We start from the raw sequence: 17,692 nt of genomic DNA on the forward strand, positions 1-17,692 counted from the left end.
AATTAATGGTGTTTCAGTTGGACAACTTATTTGTTTTTATCTTAACTTTTTTAATATCAGATTTTTAGCTTTATTTTGTTATACTCTGTATTGTGAATTGCCTTGGTAGAAAAGTGGGATATTAAATTGAGCCATCTATCAAACCTGGCTTAACTTGTGCAACTGACCCTCATTGGGTCTTGAAAGATTCCAGCTAAAAGGATTTGAAGAAAGTGGATTTCTTCTCCCTCTCTTCTAAGACTAGTATCTGAGATCACCTGGCGAAGCAAACTTGTGGCCGATTCAGGATAGATAATGCATCCAGTGCACAGTTATACTATGGGATTCACAACCACAAAAAGTCATGATAGGCGCTTTACAGACCGCCCGTTTGGGGCGGCCTGTAGGCACTGCTTTTCCCACCGGATCGGGGCCTCAGCTTCCAGAGCGGCAGCCTCTGAGGCCCCAATCCGCCTCTTTCCAGGCTGCGGGGAAGCGGCAAAAAGCCGCTTCCCCGCAGCCTGGAAAGGGGTGTCCTTGGGGCTTCATGCCCCAAGGACACCCGATGGCGGCGGGGAGGAGGAGAAAGGGGCCGCTCAGCCCCTTTCTCCCTTGCGTCGCTGGCACAGCCATCTAAAGGCTGTGCGAGTGACGCAAATCGCGGAAGGAGCTCCATTTTGGAGCTCCTTCTCGCACTGCGGAAAGGTGCTTTATGCGCTGTCGCGCGGTGCGACGATGTCACATCCGTGCTGCCCATTTGGAGGCGGCGCATTCATGACATCGTAATGGTGGCCCCTGTGTGAAACGGGTGCTGCCATTTTGTACGTCCCCAGGACATACTTTACGCCCGTCTATAACGGGGCCATAGTTGCCCATTTGGACAGCATTAAAAGAGAATTGGAGAAATACATAGAAGATAAGGCTGTCAATGATTTCTAGCCATATATTACTTCTAGGCTTTAAAGCAGCATTGCCTCTGAAAATAATTTGCTGGGGAATGCAAACGGGAAGGATGTTATTGCCCAAATGTGCTCCTGGATGCACCTGCTTTCCTATTGCAGATTAGGCTGGACTTTAGGCTGATGCAGCAGAACTTTCCTTATGTCAGGAAGTGGCTGCAGTTACAGGCCTCCCACAAGTCTTTGGAAAAGATGCTATAAGATAAGCTTTATTCGTGGTAGATGGATGTAGCAGGTCATCTACAGTAAAGAAAAGTGCCATAGTCTCTTTAGCTGATGGGTGTCCTGAACACAAGTCGGCAGGTGCACAATGAAGCAACGAGAAGATGTTGAATGGTCAGTCCAGTCCAGGTCAGTCATAGGTTATCTGAGCACGATGCAAGGAGAAGTACAAAGGTTGTTGTTAAGCAGTCCACAAGTCCAAGTACTTGAGCTGGCAGGGAGTAAACAGAGTAGTCCAGATTTAGTCAGTCCAAAGTCAAGGCAAGACAGGAATCCAAGAGAGTTTTGCCAGAAGGGGAGAGGATTGTCAGCACTAAGGCTGGAAGAGAAAAACAGAGATATTTTGGGACAGTTACTGCAAGAGGTTCCTAAGGTACCACAAGATTGGAGAAGGAAAGGAAGAAGGAGTGTGTGTGTGTAAGAGAGAGAGGAGAACCAGGTAACCGAGAAGGTTTGATTATGCAGAAGTGCAGTTGATGGTAAAGAGTGATGTGTCTTGCAAATAGTGTAAAACTAGGAACAGCAAAGGGCAAAACAGGCCCATCTTTAATTTCGTCTTCCATGTGGCTGTTGTATCCATTGATATAATACCATCCTGGCCTGAACACACACACATTCTTGTCTGAGATTGAGAGCTAGCATCGATCAGGCCTGGTTAATACCTGGATGGGAAACCACTGCCAGGGAACACTGAGAATCGCCAGGTAGCACTAGGGAAGAATCCTGCCTGAAACTGTGAAGAGAGCCATGGCTGCCAGTCAGAGTTGGCTCTACTGGGCTAGATGGGCTGAGTTCCTATAAGGCAGTTTCCTGTGTTCCTATGAACCTGTTCCAGAGAGTGCCTTCGAAATACAGATTTAGAAAGGTAGGAGTGAATGCAAGACAGAGCCTGCATGTGCTATAAAAGGGCATGCGGAGTCTGTTTGATGGCCAAGACATTTCCATCAAGGAATAAATGAGCTTCCCACATAGCAAATGCCAGAGGATACTCCAAGGAAGGAAGATGGAACAGCAGCAGCAAGTAAATTTCCTGACAGAATGTGGCTTAGTCTTTAGGAACTCCATTTTAACCGCTGAGTAGAGCAAATCTCTCCTTTGCTCCTGGCATCCTTATCTTAATCAGCACCTTTGCTATGCTGTTGAGCTGCAAATGATAAGAGAGTGGACATCTTTTCCGTGGGCCTTCACATCTCTGTGTAGACGGGAAGAATGGGGAGGGATGGTCTTTGAGATATGTGATAAGTGGAGGACAGGGAAGGGCATTGTTGCTTTGTCAGGAAAGGTCAACCAGCCAAACAAGAGGATGGAACAAGTATCAGTGAGACAGACGCATTGTATTCTGATTGGTTGGGTTTTGTGGCCCTGGAAATGCTGAGATGAAGCAAAGCACATACCTCTGCTTCAATCAGTCAATTGAACGTGTTTGCCCCCAATGATCCCTTGGGGTCATGGGGAAAATTTCACAGTTTTGGTGCTCTCTAGGCTAGTTTAAACCCAGGATAGGTCTTTAATCCTCCGCTGTCCCACTTTTCCAGCTGCTTTTAAAATGTTCCAGTTTCCCTCTCTTCCTCCCACTTTCCCATTATCCCCACCTTGCTTCAATTGCTGCAAACTGAGTTCAGAGTGCAGAAGTATTTTGTACTCCATTAATGCAAGGAGGGAGAGCAGAAGCGGTGGCAGAATTTTGCACTTCTGTGTAAACTCAGGCAAAATCCAACTTCTGCAGCCTTTTCCTATCTTGTATGTTCTTCAGACCACAGCCAAGGCTTGTAGATTCTTTCTATACAATATTGCCAAAATCCGACCATATCTCTCTTCCTCCACTGCCAAGATCCTGGTCCATGCCCTAGTGGTCTCACGACTTGATTTCTGTAACGTCCTCCTGGCTGGGCTTCCTCTTTCTCACCTCCGCCCTTTAATTTCTGTCCAGCATTCAGCTGCATGCATTATCACATCCGCCCACCGCTCTGACCATATCTCTCCTGTGTTGGCATCCCTTCACTGGCTCCCCCTCCCTTTCCGTATTCAGTATAAGCTCCTGCTGTCGATGCTTAAAGCCCTCCATGGGCTGGCCCCTCCTTACTTATCAGACCTTCTTTCTCCTCACCTTCCCACTCGGGCCCTCCGCTCTGGTAGTCAAGGTCGGCTGTCTCAGCCCAGGATTTCCTCTGCCCCATCTCGGATTCGCCCCTTTTCACTTGCTGCCCCTCACGCCTGGAACCTTCTTCTCCCGCGAGCAAGAGCCATCACTTCTTTAACCAGCTTCAAAACGGAGTTGAAGACCATCCTGTTCAGGGAAGCATTCCCAGGCATTGCATAACTGTCACTTGATGTGTTGTGTCTTGTTAGATTGTAAGCCTGAGGGCAGGGAACCGTCCAATTAAAAAGATTGTATGTACAGCGCTGCGTAAATTTACAGCGCTTTATAAATAAAGGTTAATAATAATAATAATAATAATAATAATAATAATAATAATAACCTTTGACCTCTTGACCACACTCTGATGGTGCTTGGCCATACACATCCCTGTTTTCATCTGTGAAATGTTGTGGAGTATGGCAGAGCCCTAAATGGTATATGGAGCCAGAATCTCTGACAAACTATCTTCTTCCCCATGACTTTGCCCATACTTCATTATCCTAACCAAGCCCCTACTGAATGTCCCGCTGTCTTGAATGGCCAGGTTACTAGGTCCTTAAGAGGGTGTCCTTTTTGGTAGCAGCGACCCAATTGTGCAACTTTCTCTTGACTGCAATGAGATTGGCTTCTCCATACCTTTGCTTTAGACAGTTTGCCTCTCCACCTTTGGAAGTTTTTGATTTTTTATGCAGTATGTCAGGTTTTTTAAGTTATCAATCTTAATTTTACTGCTTTTCTTGATTTTTATGATAAGCATTTTGATCCTATTTTTTTTGCTCCCCTGATGGTAGCTTTTTATGTTATGCTTATTATACATTGCTTTTTGCGCCTATTAGTTCTATGACACATTTTATTAAATGTAGTATATAAAATTAGAAATAATAATAATAATAATAATAATAATAGTCTTGCAGGATCCTGAGCCTGAGTTCCAAATTAGGTTTATCTCAGAGCTGCTTGTCTGAGGTCCAATCCACACTGCAGAAATAAAATAGTTAGAGACTGCTTTAACTTTCCTGGCTCAATCCTGGGAATTCTGGGAACTGTAGTTTTGTGAGGCATTTAGCCGCCTCTGTCAGAGAGCTCTGGTGCCACATTAAACTACAGTTCCCAGGATTCCCTAGCACAGAGCCAAGGCAGTTAAAGCAGTGTCAAACTGGATTATTTCTGAAGTGTGGATCTGAGTCAGTTATAACAATGGCTTGCAGAACTCATTGCTGTGAAATGTGGTGATGGCTGCTGACTGAGTTTTTTAAAAGAAGACTGTCTTCTGAATAGTGTTCTCTTCCTTCTTTTGCCCAGATGACTTCATGAAGCAGAGCCGGGGGATGCTTCTGCTGTACACCTTAAAGAATCCATCCTTCCCAGAGTATATCTTCAACAGTGAGAGTGGCATTATGTGCCTCGACATCCATGTGGACCACCCCTATCTTATTGTCGTTGGTTTCTACGATGGCAATGTGGCCATCTACAACCTGAAGAAGCCCGCCAGCTCCCAGCCTGGCTACAAGAGCTCAGCCAAGTCCGGCAAGCACACTGACCCTGTGTGGCAGGTGGGTGCTGTGAAGCTTCCTTATACTTTTCATGGAATCATAAAATCTTAGAGTCAGGAGGTTCCCCAAAAGCCACTTAGTCCAACTCCCTGCCACGCAGGAATACACCACTAAAGCATTCTCCCCCTGTTCAAAAACCTCCAAAGGTGGAGAGTCCACCACCCTCTAAGGCAGTCCATTCCACTGTTGAACAGTTTTTACAGTAAAGAAAAAGTAATTTCTAACATTTAGGTGGGATCTGTTTTCTTATCATTTGCATCCATTGGTTTGTGTTTATTCTCTAGAGCAGCAGAAAACAGCTTGCTCCCTCTTCTACATGACAACTCTTCAGGTAGCTAAAGGTGGCCATCATGTCACCTCTCAGTCTTCTCTACTCCAAGTTAACTGTATCCTGCTCCCTAAAATGTTTGCCTCTCTCTTTTCACCTTCTGTCCTTTTCCTCTCCCTCTGCTTCCTCTTCTCCCTTTCTCTTTCATTGCCCCCCATCCCGCCCTGTCTTTCCTTTTTGCATTTCCTAATTTAAAACTGGGCTGATCCCCAGATAAAGATGTTCCCCAGCCACACTTTAAAACATGCCTGCGCATCATTAACCAGTATACATAAATCATCCCTGATATAGAATCTCCCCTGAATAGATCTCTCTGTGTCCTTTTCTTTTCTTCGTCTTCTCTCTGCCCCTTCCCCGCCTGGTATTTGTTTTCTCAAAAGCGTTCTTCCCAGCACGGTGCAGCAGTAATAGCATTCTTTGAGGGGAAATGAGACATATCATCAATAACCCCAGGCCATTTGGGCCACAACAGTGTCTCCTCTGATGCCTGGCAATCCCCCTCCTCTTTCATTGCATTAAAAACCCACAGCCAGACAAGATGCCCGGATTTTAAAAGACCCAGAGATGCAGCTTGGTTTCAGATTCAGAAGGGAATGTGGAGCCAGAGGAAAGCGAAGAGGTCGCCTGTTACTGGAAAACTCTGCATATTTGGAAGCATAATTCTTAAGCAGAAAACATTGGCTTCTGCTTTCAAATCCACCTTTTTGCCTTTAAGTCACCACAGGCTTGAAAAATCACAGCAGAACACCAGGTTTCAAGATCTGGTTCCTTCATGTTGAAATGTCAGCCACTTTTTCAGTAGTTTCATCACCATTGTTAACGTTTTTTCCATACCTTGGCTCAGTCATTAATCAAAATGAAGACTGTCGTCAAGAAACCAGAAAAAGAGGAGGACTTGGAAGAGCAGCCGTGAAAGAACTAGGCACAATATTCAAGTGTGAAGACGTATCATTAAATACCAAAGTCAGAATCATCCATGCCACAGTATTTCCAATTTTCTAGCTAAGGCTGTGAGAGCTGGACAGTGAAGATAGCTGAGAGGACAAGATCAGTTCTTTTGAAATGTAGTGCTTGAGGAGAATTCTACCATGGATTGCCAAAAGGACAAATGATTTGGGCTGCATCTACACTGCAGAATTAATGCAGTTTGACACTGCTTTAACTGCATGTCTCAATGCTATGGGATTCTGGGACTTGTAGTTTTATGAGTTATTTAGCCATCTCTGCCAGAGAGTTTTGGGTCCACAACAAATTACAAGTCCCAGGATTCCATAGGATTGAACCATGGCAGTTAAACTGGTGTCAGCTGCATTATTTCTGTAGTGCAAATTCAGCCTGAGCAAATGAAGACCCGAGCAGGGCCTCAGAAAAAAGGGGTTTTTGAAGGTCTCTCATGCATAGAGTGATCACTGTAAATTGAAGCTGACTTGAAGAAACATAACATAGCAAAGCCTGAATGCCAGAGTATTTTCCAAGGATGCTGGTCTCTTGAGCATTGGGGGCAAGGGAGATGAGGGCAGAGGTGGAAGTCTACACCATGGTGTGCTTAGGGGAGGGATGATCAACAATAATGGTACATTGGGGTTAGTTGTGCTGGTAAAGTCAACCTCCTTTTTTTGATGGGCCACACAAACTAGCCTTCATTTAATAAACCATCTCTATGGAGCAGGTACTATTAGGAGCATGGATGGGGATGCAGGGAAAGGGAGATTTGTGGTATAAGAAGGGTATGGAGGTGGGATAGCACAGCCCACAATGAATCCCCATTGGAAGCTGCCATTTACTGAGTCATACAGTTAACCAATTTGTTTATTCATACCCTGCTTTTCAACGTAAACAGGCTGTTTAAGGCAGGCTTGTCCCCTGTCCTCACAATAAAAAAATCTGCAGCAAAATAAAATTGCAAAATAGAAATTTAATAAAATTAATAAAACAGAGAATGCATGTAGCATGAAAAATATCATCATCATCATCATCATCATCATCATCACCACCACCACCACCACCATTACAAAAGGAACCTCACTGTTAATTAAATAGCCAAGCTTGCTGTTAATGAAAAGCCTGGGGGAAACAACATGGTTTTAAAGTGGCACCTTAAGGGATATAGTCTATGTACTAAGTGAATGTCTTTCACAACTAGGACGTCCCCTGGAAAAATGTCCAGTTGTCTCTTCACCTGTCCTTTTAATTCAAGGGTGGGCAATATGTGGCTGAGAGGGCCAAGTGTGGTCCCTTGACCTCTCCAACTCCTCAGAACACTCTTTTTTGGCATTAAAAAAAAAAACAAAACCCTAAATTACTTAGAATCGTAGAATAAAGGGTCGGAAGAAATCTCAAGGGCCATCCAGTCCAACCCCCTGCCATGCAGGAAGATACCATTAAAGCACCCCTGACAGATGGCTATCCAGCCTGTCTTTAAAAACCCCAAAGAAGGAGGCTCCATCACTCTCCAAGGCAGCATGTCCCAGTGTCGAAGAGCTCTGAACATCAAGAAGTTCTTCCCAATGTTGAGGTGGAATCTCTTTTCCTGTAGTTTGAATCCATTACTCTATGTCCAGTTCTCTGGAGCAGCAGAAAACAAGCTTGCTCCATCTACAGTGTGACACCCCTCCAAATACTTAAACAGGGCTATCACATCACCTCTTAACCTTCTCTTCTTCAGCCTAAATATACCCATCTCCCTCTCCTCATAGGGCTTGGGGGTTTCCAGATCCTTCACCTTTTTGGTCACCCTTCTCTGGATACACTCCACATCCTCCATGAATTGTGGTGCCCAGAACTGGACACAGGATCCTTGGTGAGATCTGACCAAAACAGAATACAGTGGTATTATTACTTCCCTTGATATACTCCTATTGCTGCCGTCTACTTCACCCAGGAGTTTCTAGGAGAAGCATTTTACATTTTAAATAAATTGCCCCACAGCACTATTTAACATTTTAAAATTCTGATTTTCAAAACTGGAAGGCTTTTTTGCAGGGGTGGTGGTGCTGGGGATTATTGGCCACCTGTGCAACTCCAAGAAAGTTCCAGGAGCAGAAAATGACTTCCAGACTGGCTATAATTGCCACCTCTGTTTGAAAAGAAGATATGAGGACCGAATGAAGACCAACTTGCTAGGCATGTGCTTTATCACTGAACTATGGCCAACCTTTGTGAAGACCTTCCTTACCCCTCTTGACAACCTTAGGGCCCAGATTTTGCTCATCAGTAGACTGCAGAAGGTCTTTTAATAGGGCTGTGTTGGATTGTATTTTTATCATTATTACAGTGGGCCCTTTTTATCCATGGGGGTTCCATTCCTGACCCAACACCCTGCGGATGAAAATAACCATAGGACCTCAAGTCCAGCAGTTTTCAATGGCCACATGCATGCAGGTGACCACTCTACTGCAGCCATGTGCATGCATGGCCATTAGCGACAATGGGGCTTGCCATTGGCGGATGCTTAAATTGTATTTAAGCATTCATATTGTATTGTATTGTATTTTAATTACATTTTTAAAAACTGTTTAAAATTAATGCTTTTAATGTCATTGTTTAATTTTTTAACTTTTTTCTTTAGTACGATGCAAAGTTAGGATCATCCAAGATATTGTATTTCCATCACTATGTATGGATGTGAGAACTGGACAGTAAGGAAAAAGGATAGAAAGAAAATCAATTCATTTGAGATGGGGTGCTCAAGGAAAGTGCTGAGGATACCATGGATGGCCAAGAAGACAAACAAATGAGTCCTCGAGCAAATCAAGAATGAACTCTCCCTGGAAACCAAGATGACTAAATTGAGGTTGCCATACTTTGACTACATCACAAAAAGACACAACTCACTGGAAAAGACAATAATGCTAAGAAAAGTGGAGGGCAGTAGAAAGAGAGGTAGCCTGCACACCAGATGAAGAGACTCAATCAAGGAGGCCATGGCCCTCAGCTTGCACGACCTGGGGGCTTCATTTATGGGGTCGCCATGAGACAAAGTCGACTGGAAGGCAGCTGACAACACAACAATATGATCCGTTGCTTTAACTGTATTTTCTTTAAACTCATATTGTGAACTGCCTTTGGCCCCATATTGGAAGGAAGGGGCGAGAGGGATTAAACAAACAAAAGATGAAACAGCTTGGTCCTTTCCTGACACCATAGAAGTTCCCCAGTAGTCTCCTCTACCACTCCGGGACCAAGTCTGCAAGTCAATTGCCAGTCTTGACTGAGACTGCTGAGGCAGCTTCCCTTGAATGTTTTGTTTTTGTGATTAATGTTCTTGGTTATTTTTAAACCACTCCCCAGGCATAGAAGCTGTCAGGTCTATAGCAGGCTTCCTGCTCAATGCAGCAGCATGTGCCTCTGGATGACTGGTCTGGAAAGAGAGCAGCTCTTCAAAGGCTCTAGTATCTTAACAAACCAGCCCTGAATTTGAGGGTGATGGGGTCAACTTTGAGGTGGGGCTCCCAAGAGTTCAGCCTTAGCACAGAAGACAACAGTAAAAGAAGATTTGTTGTTGTTATGTGTTGTCTAACTGGCTTTGACTTAGGGTGATCCTATGACCTCCAAGTGACAATGGGTGCGCCTACACTGTAGAAATATTGCACTTTGACCCCACTTTAACTGCCGTGGTTCCATTCTACGGATCCCTGGGATTTGTAGTTTTGTGAGGCTCCAGCATTCTTTGGCAGAGAAGGCTAAGGACCATGTAAAACTATAAACCTCAAGATTCCATAGCATGGAGTTGCAGCACTTAAAGTGATGTCAAACTGCAATATTTCTACAGTGTAGATGCACCCAATGCTATTCATAGCTCTACTCAGGTCTTATAAATTCAGAGCAAGGGCTTCCTTGAGTGAGTCATTCCAAGTGTAATGTAGCCTTCCTCTTTTCCTGGCATTATTATCTTTTCCAGTGAATGTTGGTTTGTCATGCTATGCCCAAAGCCAAACAGGCTCTGTTTAGTCATTTTGGTTTCTCAGGAGAGTTCAGGTTGATTTGCTCTCTGAGCCACTTATTTGTCTTTTTGACAATTTATGGTTTCCATGCGAGGCTCCTCCAGCATCACATTTCAAATGAGTAAAAGAGGAAGCCCTTGCCTATTTGGATCAGTGGGACTTCAATCTTAGGCACAGTCAACTGGGAATGAGCTCTGCTAGAATTGTGGTGCCCAAAATTGGACACAGGAGTCCAGGTGAGGTCTGACCAAAGCAAAATAGAGGGGTACTTTCCTCAAACCCAGCAGTCTCAATGCTGAGTTTTCAAGTTTGAAAAGATATTGAGCTTTAATGGAAGACCTTAGGCCAGCTGAAAGGTGATTTTTGGCATAACAGTGGAAAGGCAATCTTAGGGGGTAAAGTTTTGCCTTTCAGAGTTGGTGGCCTAAGCTTTCCTGAGGTTGCCAGTTTAGGATTGTCCTAGGCCCAGAGGCTTCGTGGTCAAAATCTGAGACCTAGGAATGACTCCTGATGATGCCATTAAGCATTATAGAATGGAGTCATTCACACTTAATTTTCTGAACGAAGAAATTTGAGCCGAACCAGAACCAATCCAGAATCAGGAATGATGCAGTGCAATACAAATCAATTGGGTAGCATAATCACACTGCCAAAGGTGCGGATCATTGCAGCTCTTAAAAAAAGAACTGCTAGGGGTCTGGTGCCAAATGCACTGGTTTAAGTGGACTTTTGGCCGTCTCCCTGCAAACTGCATTGATTGCAGTCGGGGCATGAACATCACAGAAATAAACCAGTTCCAAACTGGTTTATTTCCATAGTGTGAATGGTCCCATTAAGTACCAACCACAATTGCTCACAGTTGGTTGATCAAACATAATTACAATCACCATATTTCCTAGTTAAGATTTAATTAAATTTAAGGGGCTGTTCCCAAATCAAGCTGAAACAAGGGGATTATTCCTTCTCATTTACTTAGGGAGATGAGTTAAGGAGCATATAATCTAGCCTACTTGCTTCTAGTTAGAAGGCAGATGCAGAGCAGAGCATGAACTCTGTCAGATTTATGGGGGCATCCTGCCATTGCCTTTTCAGCATGCCATTTGGGACTTTCCCAAACCACTGAGCCTCTTCAAGAGGGAACCCTTAGGAACTGGATGATTATGCAATAAGAAGTGCGAGGTTTCAAGTCCTTCTTTGTCTTAACCTCTACCTGAAACAATATCCAAGTACACACATGCAAAGAGAAGGTGTAGCACCTTTGAGACTAACTGAGAGAAAGTAGTTGGTAACATAAGCTTTTGTAGAGTGAAGTCTGCTTCATTACATACATGGAATATCTTTGCTTCCTTATTTGACCAGGAGAATCCTGGCTAATCCTCTGCCATCACACTTCTTCAGCTGGTTTTAAAATGTCCCTACTTGTCCTTCCCTACTCCCTCATTTTCTGCAAACTGTGTTCAGAGTACAAAAGTAGTTTGCACTCAGTTAACTCTGCAAGGAGAAAGGAGAGGAGGGGATGATTCTTGCCCTTCTTTGTAGGCTCAGGTGATAGCAAACTGCTGCAAATACTCTTAGCATGAATGTTGCTTGACCACATGGGTCCCTGTCTTCATCAGTGAAATGTTGGCGAGTATGTGTTTACTAAGTGCTACCACTGAAAAGGCCTGTTTCTCAATAGCTGCTCACCTGACTTTCAGAAGAGAGAAAAGGGAATCTTTCTTAATGAGGAGTTTCTTGTGGAAGAAGCAAGTTCTTTTGGTAATCTAGGCCCAGAAGAACCACAGACCAGCGAAGAAATGGGCAAAAGCCAAAAAAGTTCCCTTGGCACCCTCTGTCCACACTCAGCATCAGCCATGGAAATGACTCTAAATACCCTAAGAAAAACTTAGAATCTCTGTGCCCTCATTCCTGTTTTCATGTAATGCCAAAAAGAAGTAATTGTCTAGGCGTGCTATATGACTAGGAAAGAAAGAGAGAAAGAGACATAGTTCCATCCGATTCTCCACTGGAGTAAGCACAAAGGCGACAAAGGAGTTTATCACACAAAGGAGAAAGGGAGTTTATTCTATGAACATCCCAGAAAAATCATGTAATTACACAAAACGATTTCATACGACGTCGTGCAAAATAATAATAATAATAATAATAATAATAATAATAATAATAATAAATTTTATTTCTACCCCGCCCTTCCATAGGTATGATCAGGGCGGCTTACAAAATTATTAAAACATTCCAATACAAGATAAAAAATACAATATAACAGTTAAAAACATTAGTACAAAAACGGGAACAGGAAGACAATAAAATATACATGTCAGGGGCAAGGAAAAGAGAGAAGGAGTTAACAACGGTCCGGGGTCAAAAGGGAAAAGGAGAGCAGGAAAACCCTCTATTAAAGTGGCCACAAAGAAGCATTAATGTGCCTCTTTTTACTTTCAGGATTTCAGCAACAATGTGTTTCCAATACCACTTTTTTGTGCAATTGTGTGTGATAATCCTTTGTGCAATTATCATTTTTGTGGGCTGCTTTAAATGCGCTTTAATCTGTCTTTAATGCCGAAATTAGCCCCAGTGTGTTAGACTCCCAAGAATCAAAGAAACAAAGGTGAATAAATATTAGCTATTCGATATGCCAGGAAAGAAAGTTAAATTAACAGAAAGTGTTCAGTCTGTTGGAAATGGAGCAGAAAAGTAAAAGGGAACCCCCTCCAGCCCCCCAGCCCTCTCTGGTGTTGGATAAAAGAGTGTGACCCATTTTTCCCTTGGCCTTCCCTGAGACAAGGAGGTTTATTTGCTAAAGGAAGACATTCAAAGAACAGTCAGCTCTGCCAGCCCCTGTCGCTTTTGATATACCCCTGCAATTTAGCATGTCTGTGCTTCAGGCTACTGCCTGAGACTCTCATCCACTGTTTCCTTCAAAAAGAAAGCATTCTGTGATCACCTCACCTCCTCATCTCACCACCTGAAAGAAAAAACATAGCACCCCCTTCTTCAGAATCTCCATGCTCAGTAGTCATGGGTCCAGGACACAGTCACCCAGTAGTGTTCATTGGGACCAATCCTGCAGGTAGGAACCAAACTATTGTAAATGGGGAAATAAAACCCTAACACAAAGAGGACACCATGAGAGTCAAACCATTGAGATTTCAAGAAAATGTAACTGGGTCATACTCCCCCATTTCTTTCCCAAGAAAAGGTTATCTGCCAAGGCCACTGAGGCTGATCCCGTTCCCAAACCAGGCCTGAACCCAGACTGGAAAGACCAAGCTAGCATGGTGTAGTGGCCGGAGTGTTGGATAAGGACCCCAGAGAACAGGATTGGAATTCCTCCTTGGTCAGGAAAACCCACTGGACAAGTCACTCTCTCAGCCTCAAAAGATGGCAAGGGCAAACGTCTTTTGAAGAAATCTCTCCAAGAAAATTCTAAGATAGGATTGCCATATTTTTAGACCCAGCTGGGGTCAGGCAAGGCTGCATATTATCACCCTACTTTGTAAGCTTGAATGTCGAAAATATTATACGAAGAGCAAGTTTAGATGTATAAGAAGGTGGAGTAGAGATAGGAGGGAGGAACATCAACAATCTAAGATACGTGGATGACACATGCTACTAGTGGACTTGAAACAATGACTAAGGAAGGTCAAAGACGAAAGTAGGCTTGTTGCTAAAGTAGAGAACAAGAAAAAGAGAGAGAGAGACCTTGAGGTTTTAAATTTTTTAAAATACTTTTTAAAATTCCTTTAAAAGCATCACATCTTGCCAGATTTTTCACTTTAATCACATTGTGTAAATATAAATATATTTAGGCTGCACTTACCATATATACTCATCTATACATTGAAAAATTTATACCCAAAAATTGACTCCAAAATGCAGAGTTGACTTATATACAGGGTTAATGCAGTAATAATGCTCAGAGATGTCCTAAAAGAAATGCCACCTGACACCCCACTTTCTTGCCTGGGCAGTGAGTTTGGAGAAAATCTGCCAAGGCAAAGAGAAAGAGAGAGAGTGTGTGTCTTTGCATGGTGACTGGGTTTCTTTAACAGCAACTGGAGACCCCATTTTCCCTGCCTAGGCAGTCTCCAGTGGCCTACTGCGATACCTGGGACTGGAAATGGCAGTGGCAGCAATGGCTTTTTGGTGCTTTCCTCCCTTGTTGGACAGAGGTCACTTCTCTGCTGCAGCAGGAGAGTCTCAAAGAGCCACTGCAGCTCCCATTTTCCCATCCAGGCATTGCAAAAGGCCACCAGAGTTGGATGGCCTTTGGGGTCTGTGCCAGCTCTATGATTCTAGTAATCCTGGCCCCTTCAGGGAAGAATTAATCCTTGAGCAAATGGTGTCAAATACTGGGGAACATTTTTTGACTGAAACGCACATCAGTGTTCCATCCCATTGTGTGTCCCTTTGTGGCACAAAGCAGCACCAGCATTCATTTCTCCCTGCAGTGCATCCGAGGCTTCACGCCTATCGCTTTCTTTATCTCCTGATAAGCGGCCAGACACAAACATTTACATTTAAAAAGGAGCCAAGATAGCTTTTTTGAAAAGCCACAACACTGGCTAGACCTTTTGAATATGTGTAAACTGAAGCTATTTATCCATATCATCATTTCATCAGGCCTTATTCATAGCCCCTAGTCCTATTTATTTTACAGAAGAGGCACCAATGAAGTCTAATCTCTTGCCATAAATGAAGCAGCCACAGGGTGGTTACATGGAAGAGAAGGCACCCCGGGGTAGAATGAAGTCGGATTGGAAAACAGAAGCAACACTCATTTTGAAAGCTCAAAACTGTGCAGCAAAGACAGCAAAAGAGCTTCTTGGAGGTTCCAGCACATCTTGAAACCTGCACCCCAAATTTGGGGTGGTTGCTATTACAGGTGAAATTACTAGGTCTGCAGGAGCTGTCCAACAGATTGAGGTCCGCCTCTTCAATTTCATTCCTGCCAAGAGGATCTTACTTGGGGTTATCGTCACTGTTGTTGTTGTTGTTGTTGTTGTTGTTATCTTATACCCCACCTTTCCCACAAAACCAGAACTCAAGGTAGCTACAAATTAAAACCAATATAACCACAGTAATCCAGTGTGGTGTTGTGGGTTGAGTTTTGACCTAGGTCTCTGGGAGACCAGGGTTCAAATCCTTGCTCAGTCAAGGAAACCTCTTGAGAGTCCTACTCTCCTCAAGTCCTACTCTCTCAACTTGAGTGGAAGGCAAGGGCAAGCCTTTGAATAAATATGGCCAAGAAAACCCTAGGAGAAGGTTGCCATAAGTCAGAGTCAATTTGATGACACATAACAATAAGCTGTATATGTGTACTTGGTGCAAAGTTTGTACTTTGGTGTTCAAGGCCTGGTTTGTAGTTTGAAGACTAGTTGGTAGGGAGAAGCCTACTTGAGGTCCAGTAGTTTGTTTTGTGTAAGGAGCCTGCATGGTGTTGTGGTTTGAGAGCTGTTATTATTGTTGTTGATTATGTTTATTTATAATGTACGATTTACATGGTGCTTTACATAATCATACAAAAAAGGTAAAACTAAGTCCTGCCATTGGCTTACAGTCTAAAATCACAAAGCATAAAATTTTAAAATTTTAAAATGGACAAATTAACCATCAAGTTACTCTAGAACTGTGAACTATGGAGCAGCAATGTACTCTTAATCTGACATGACCGAAATATCCAAAATATGAGGCTGAGATCTGAAATGCCTCCATAAACAAGAACATTTTCAATTCAGATTTAAAATTAACCAAAGAAGTCATCATCCAGAGATGTTTGGGGAGCTGATTCCATGGACAGAGAGTTGGAATAGGACTTTGGGACAGCAGGATTCGAACCCCCCTTCTGCCACGGAAACCCACTGGATGACCCTGGGCAAATCACACTATCTCAGCCTCAGGAGAAGGCAATGGCAAACCCGCTGTAAGGAAACCTTGTCAAGAAAACCCTAGGACAGGGTGACAGTATGTCAGAAATAACTTGGAGGTACACAACCAGAGGAGCAACATAGTTACAACATACAACAAATCAATAATACAGTAAAATTAAACTGTTAACAACCTAAAAACAGCTTAAAGCATGCAATTAAAATATTAAAAGGCAGTTATAAACTGTAGAAATCAAACAGTATAACTCTTGAAAGCCTTTTCTTTAAAAGCCTTCAGTTCGCAAAAGACCACTGGAATTAAAAAAGGGTCTTTGGCTACATCTACACTGCAGAATTAAACCAGTTTGACATCATTTTAACTGTCATAGTTCAATCGTATGGTATTCTGGGATTTGTAGTTTTGTGAGATATTTAACCTCTTTCAGAGAGCTCTGGTGCCAAAGCAAACTACAGATCCTAGGATTCCATAGAATGGAGCCATGACAGTTAAAGCGGTGTCAAACTGCATGAATGCTGCAGTATAGAAGCAGCCTGTGCCTGCCAACGAAAGGACAGCAAGGAGTGGGCCAGTAGCCCTCTGAAGAAGGGAGTTATAGAATTTGGGGGCAGCCACTGAGAAGGCCCTGCCTGATCTCCCCAGCAGCCATGCCTGTGAAGTGGTGGGATTGAAAGAAGGGCCCAGGAGGCATATATGGGGAGATACATAGCCTGGACTTTTCTCTTTACAAAACCTGTGCCTCAGACATGAAGAACAAAACACAAGAACCACCTGACTCTTCTGCTAGATAAATAATAGATTTTTATTTCATTTGTATACTGTTTTTCCCAAGATCAAAACGGTTTACGGACTATAAAACTATTAAAAACATCACATAAAAATAGATAAAAACAAGTAATACAATTATAAAATACAATCATTCATAAGGTAAGGCAGAGAATCGATGGCATCAAGAGCTAGGGTTGCCATTCATCAGGACCTCCAAACCGGGACAAATGTAGGACAAAATTTTCAAATGTAGGACACATTTTTTTGTGCCCTACATTTGAATAGGAGCCTCCGAGGCTTTCCCTCTGGGCCTGGGCCCCACCCTCGGCAGGGGTGGAGCCCAGACAGGGAGGGACTCCTCCCCTTCAGGGAGGCTTTTCCTCTGGGACTGGGCCCCACCCTCGGCAGGGGCGGAGCCCAAGCAAGGAGGGACTCCTCCCCTTCAGGGAGGCTTTCCCTCTGGGACTGGGCCCTGCCCTTGGCGGGGGTGGAGCCCAGGTGGGGAGGGACTCCTCCCGTTCAGGGAGGCTTTCCCTGCAGGCCTTGGCCCAAGCTGCGAGGGAAAGCCTCCTTAGCTTGCCATATCTCGCCCGGGGGCAGGGGCAATCCCGGGGGTGGGGCCAAACTGGGGCGGGACCATGTGGACCCGCCCCAAACCGGGAAAGTCCCGCCCCCAGGCGGGATATAGCAAGCCTATCAAGAGCGCTCAACTTCATTCCTCGGGGGGGGGGAGGCTTGGCAAAAAAGAAAGGTTTTAAGCCTCTTTTAAAATGTTTCTAGGGGGGTCATGAGACGGAGCTCCTCGGGGAGACTGTTCCAGATCCGCAGGGCCGCCACTGAAAAGGCCGTCTGGGATGTGGAGACATATTTGGAAGATGGAATCTCCAACAGATTCCTCCTGGATGTTCTGAGTG

General features: G+C 43.9%; 1 protein-coding gene across 1 annotated transcript in view; it reads left to right on the top strand.

Moving 5' to 3' along the window:
* The window catches only part of DNAI1 (dynein axonemal intermediate chain 1), a 204,656-nt gene that overhangs the window by 71,847 nt on the left and 115,117 nt on the right, over positions 1-17,692 (top strand). Inside the window, exon 13 of the mRNA XM_089498025.1 lies at positions 4,603-4,853. Within this exon, the coding sequence (XP_089354151.1) occupies positions 4,603-4,853 (251 nt within the window). The remainder of the gene's footprint in view (positions 1-4,602; positions 4,854-17,692) is intronic.

Source organism: Sceloporus occidentalis, unplaced genomic scaffold (genome assembly GCF_023333645.1).
Source record: "Sceloporus occidentalis isolate IW3139 unplaced genomic scaffold, rSceOcc1.0.p SCAF_1, whole genome shotgun sequence".
Lineage (NCBI taxonomy): Eukaryota > Metazoa > Chordata > Lepidosauria > Squamata > Phrynosomatidae > Sceloporus > Sceloporus occidentalis.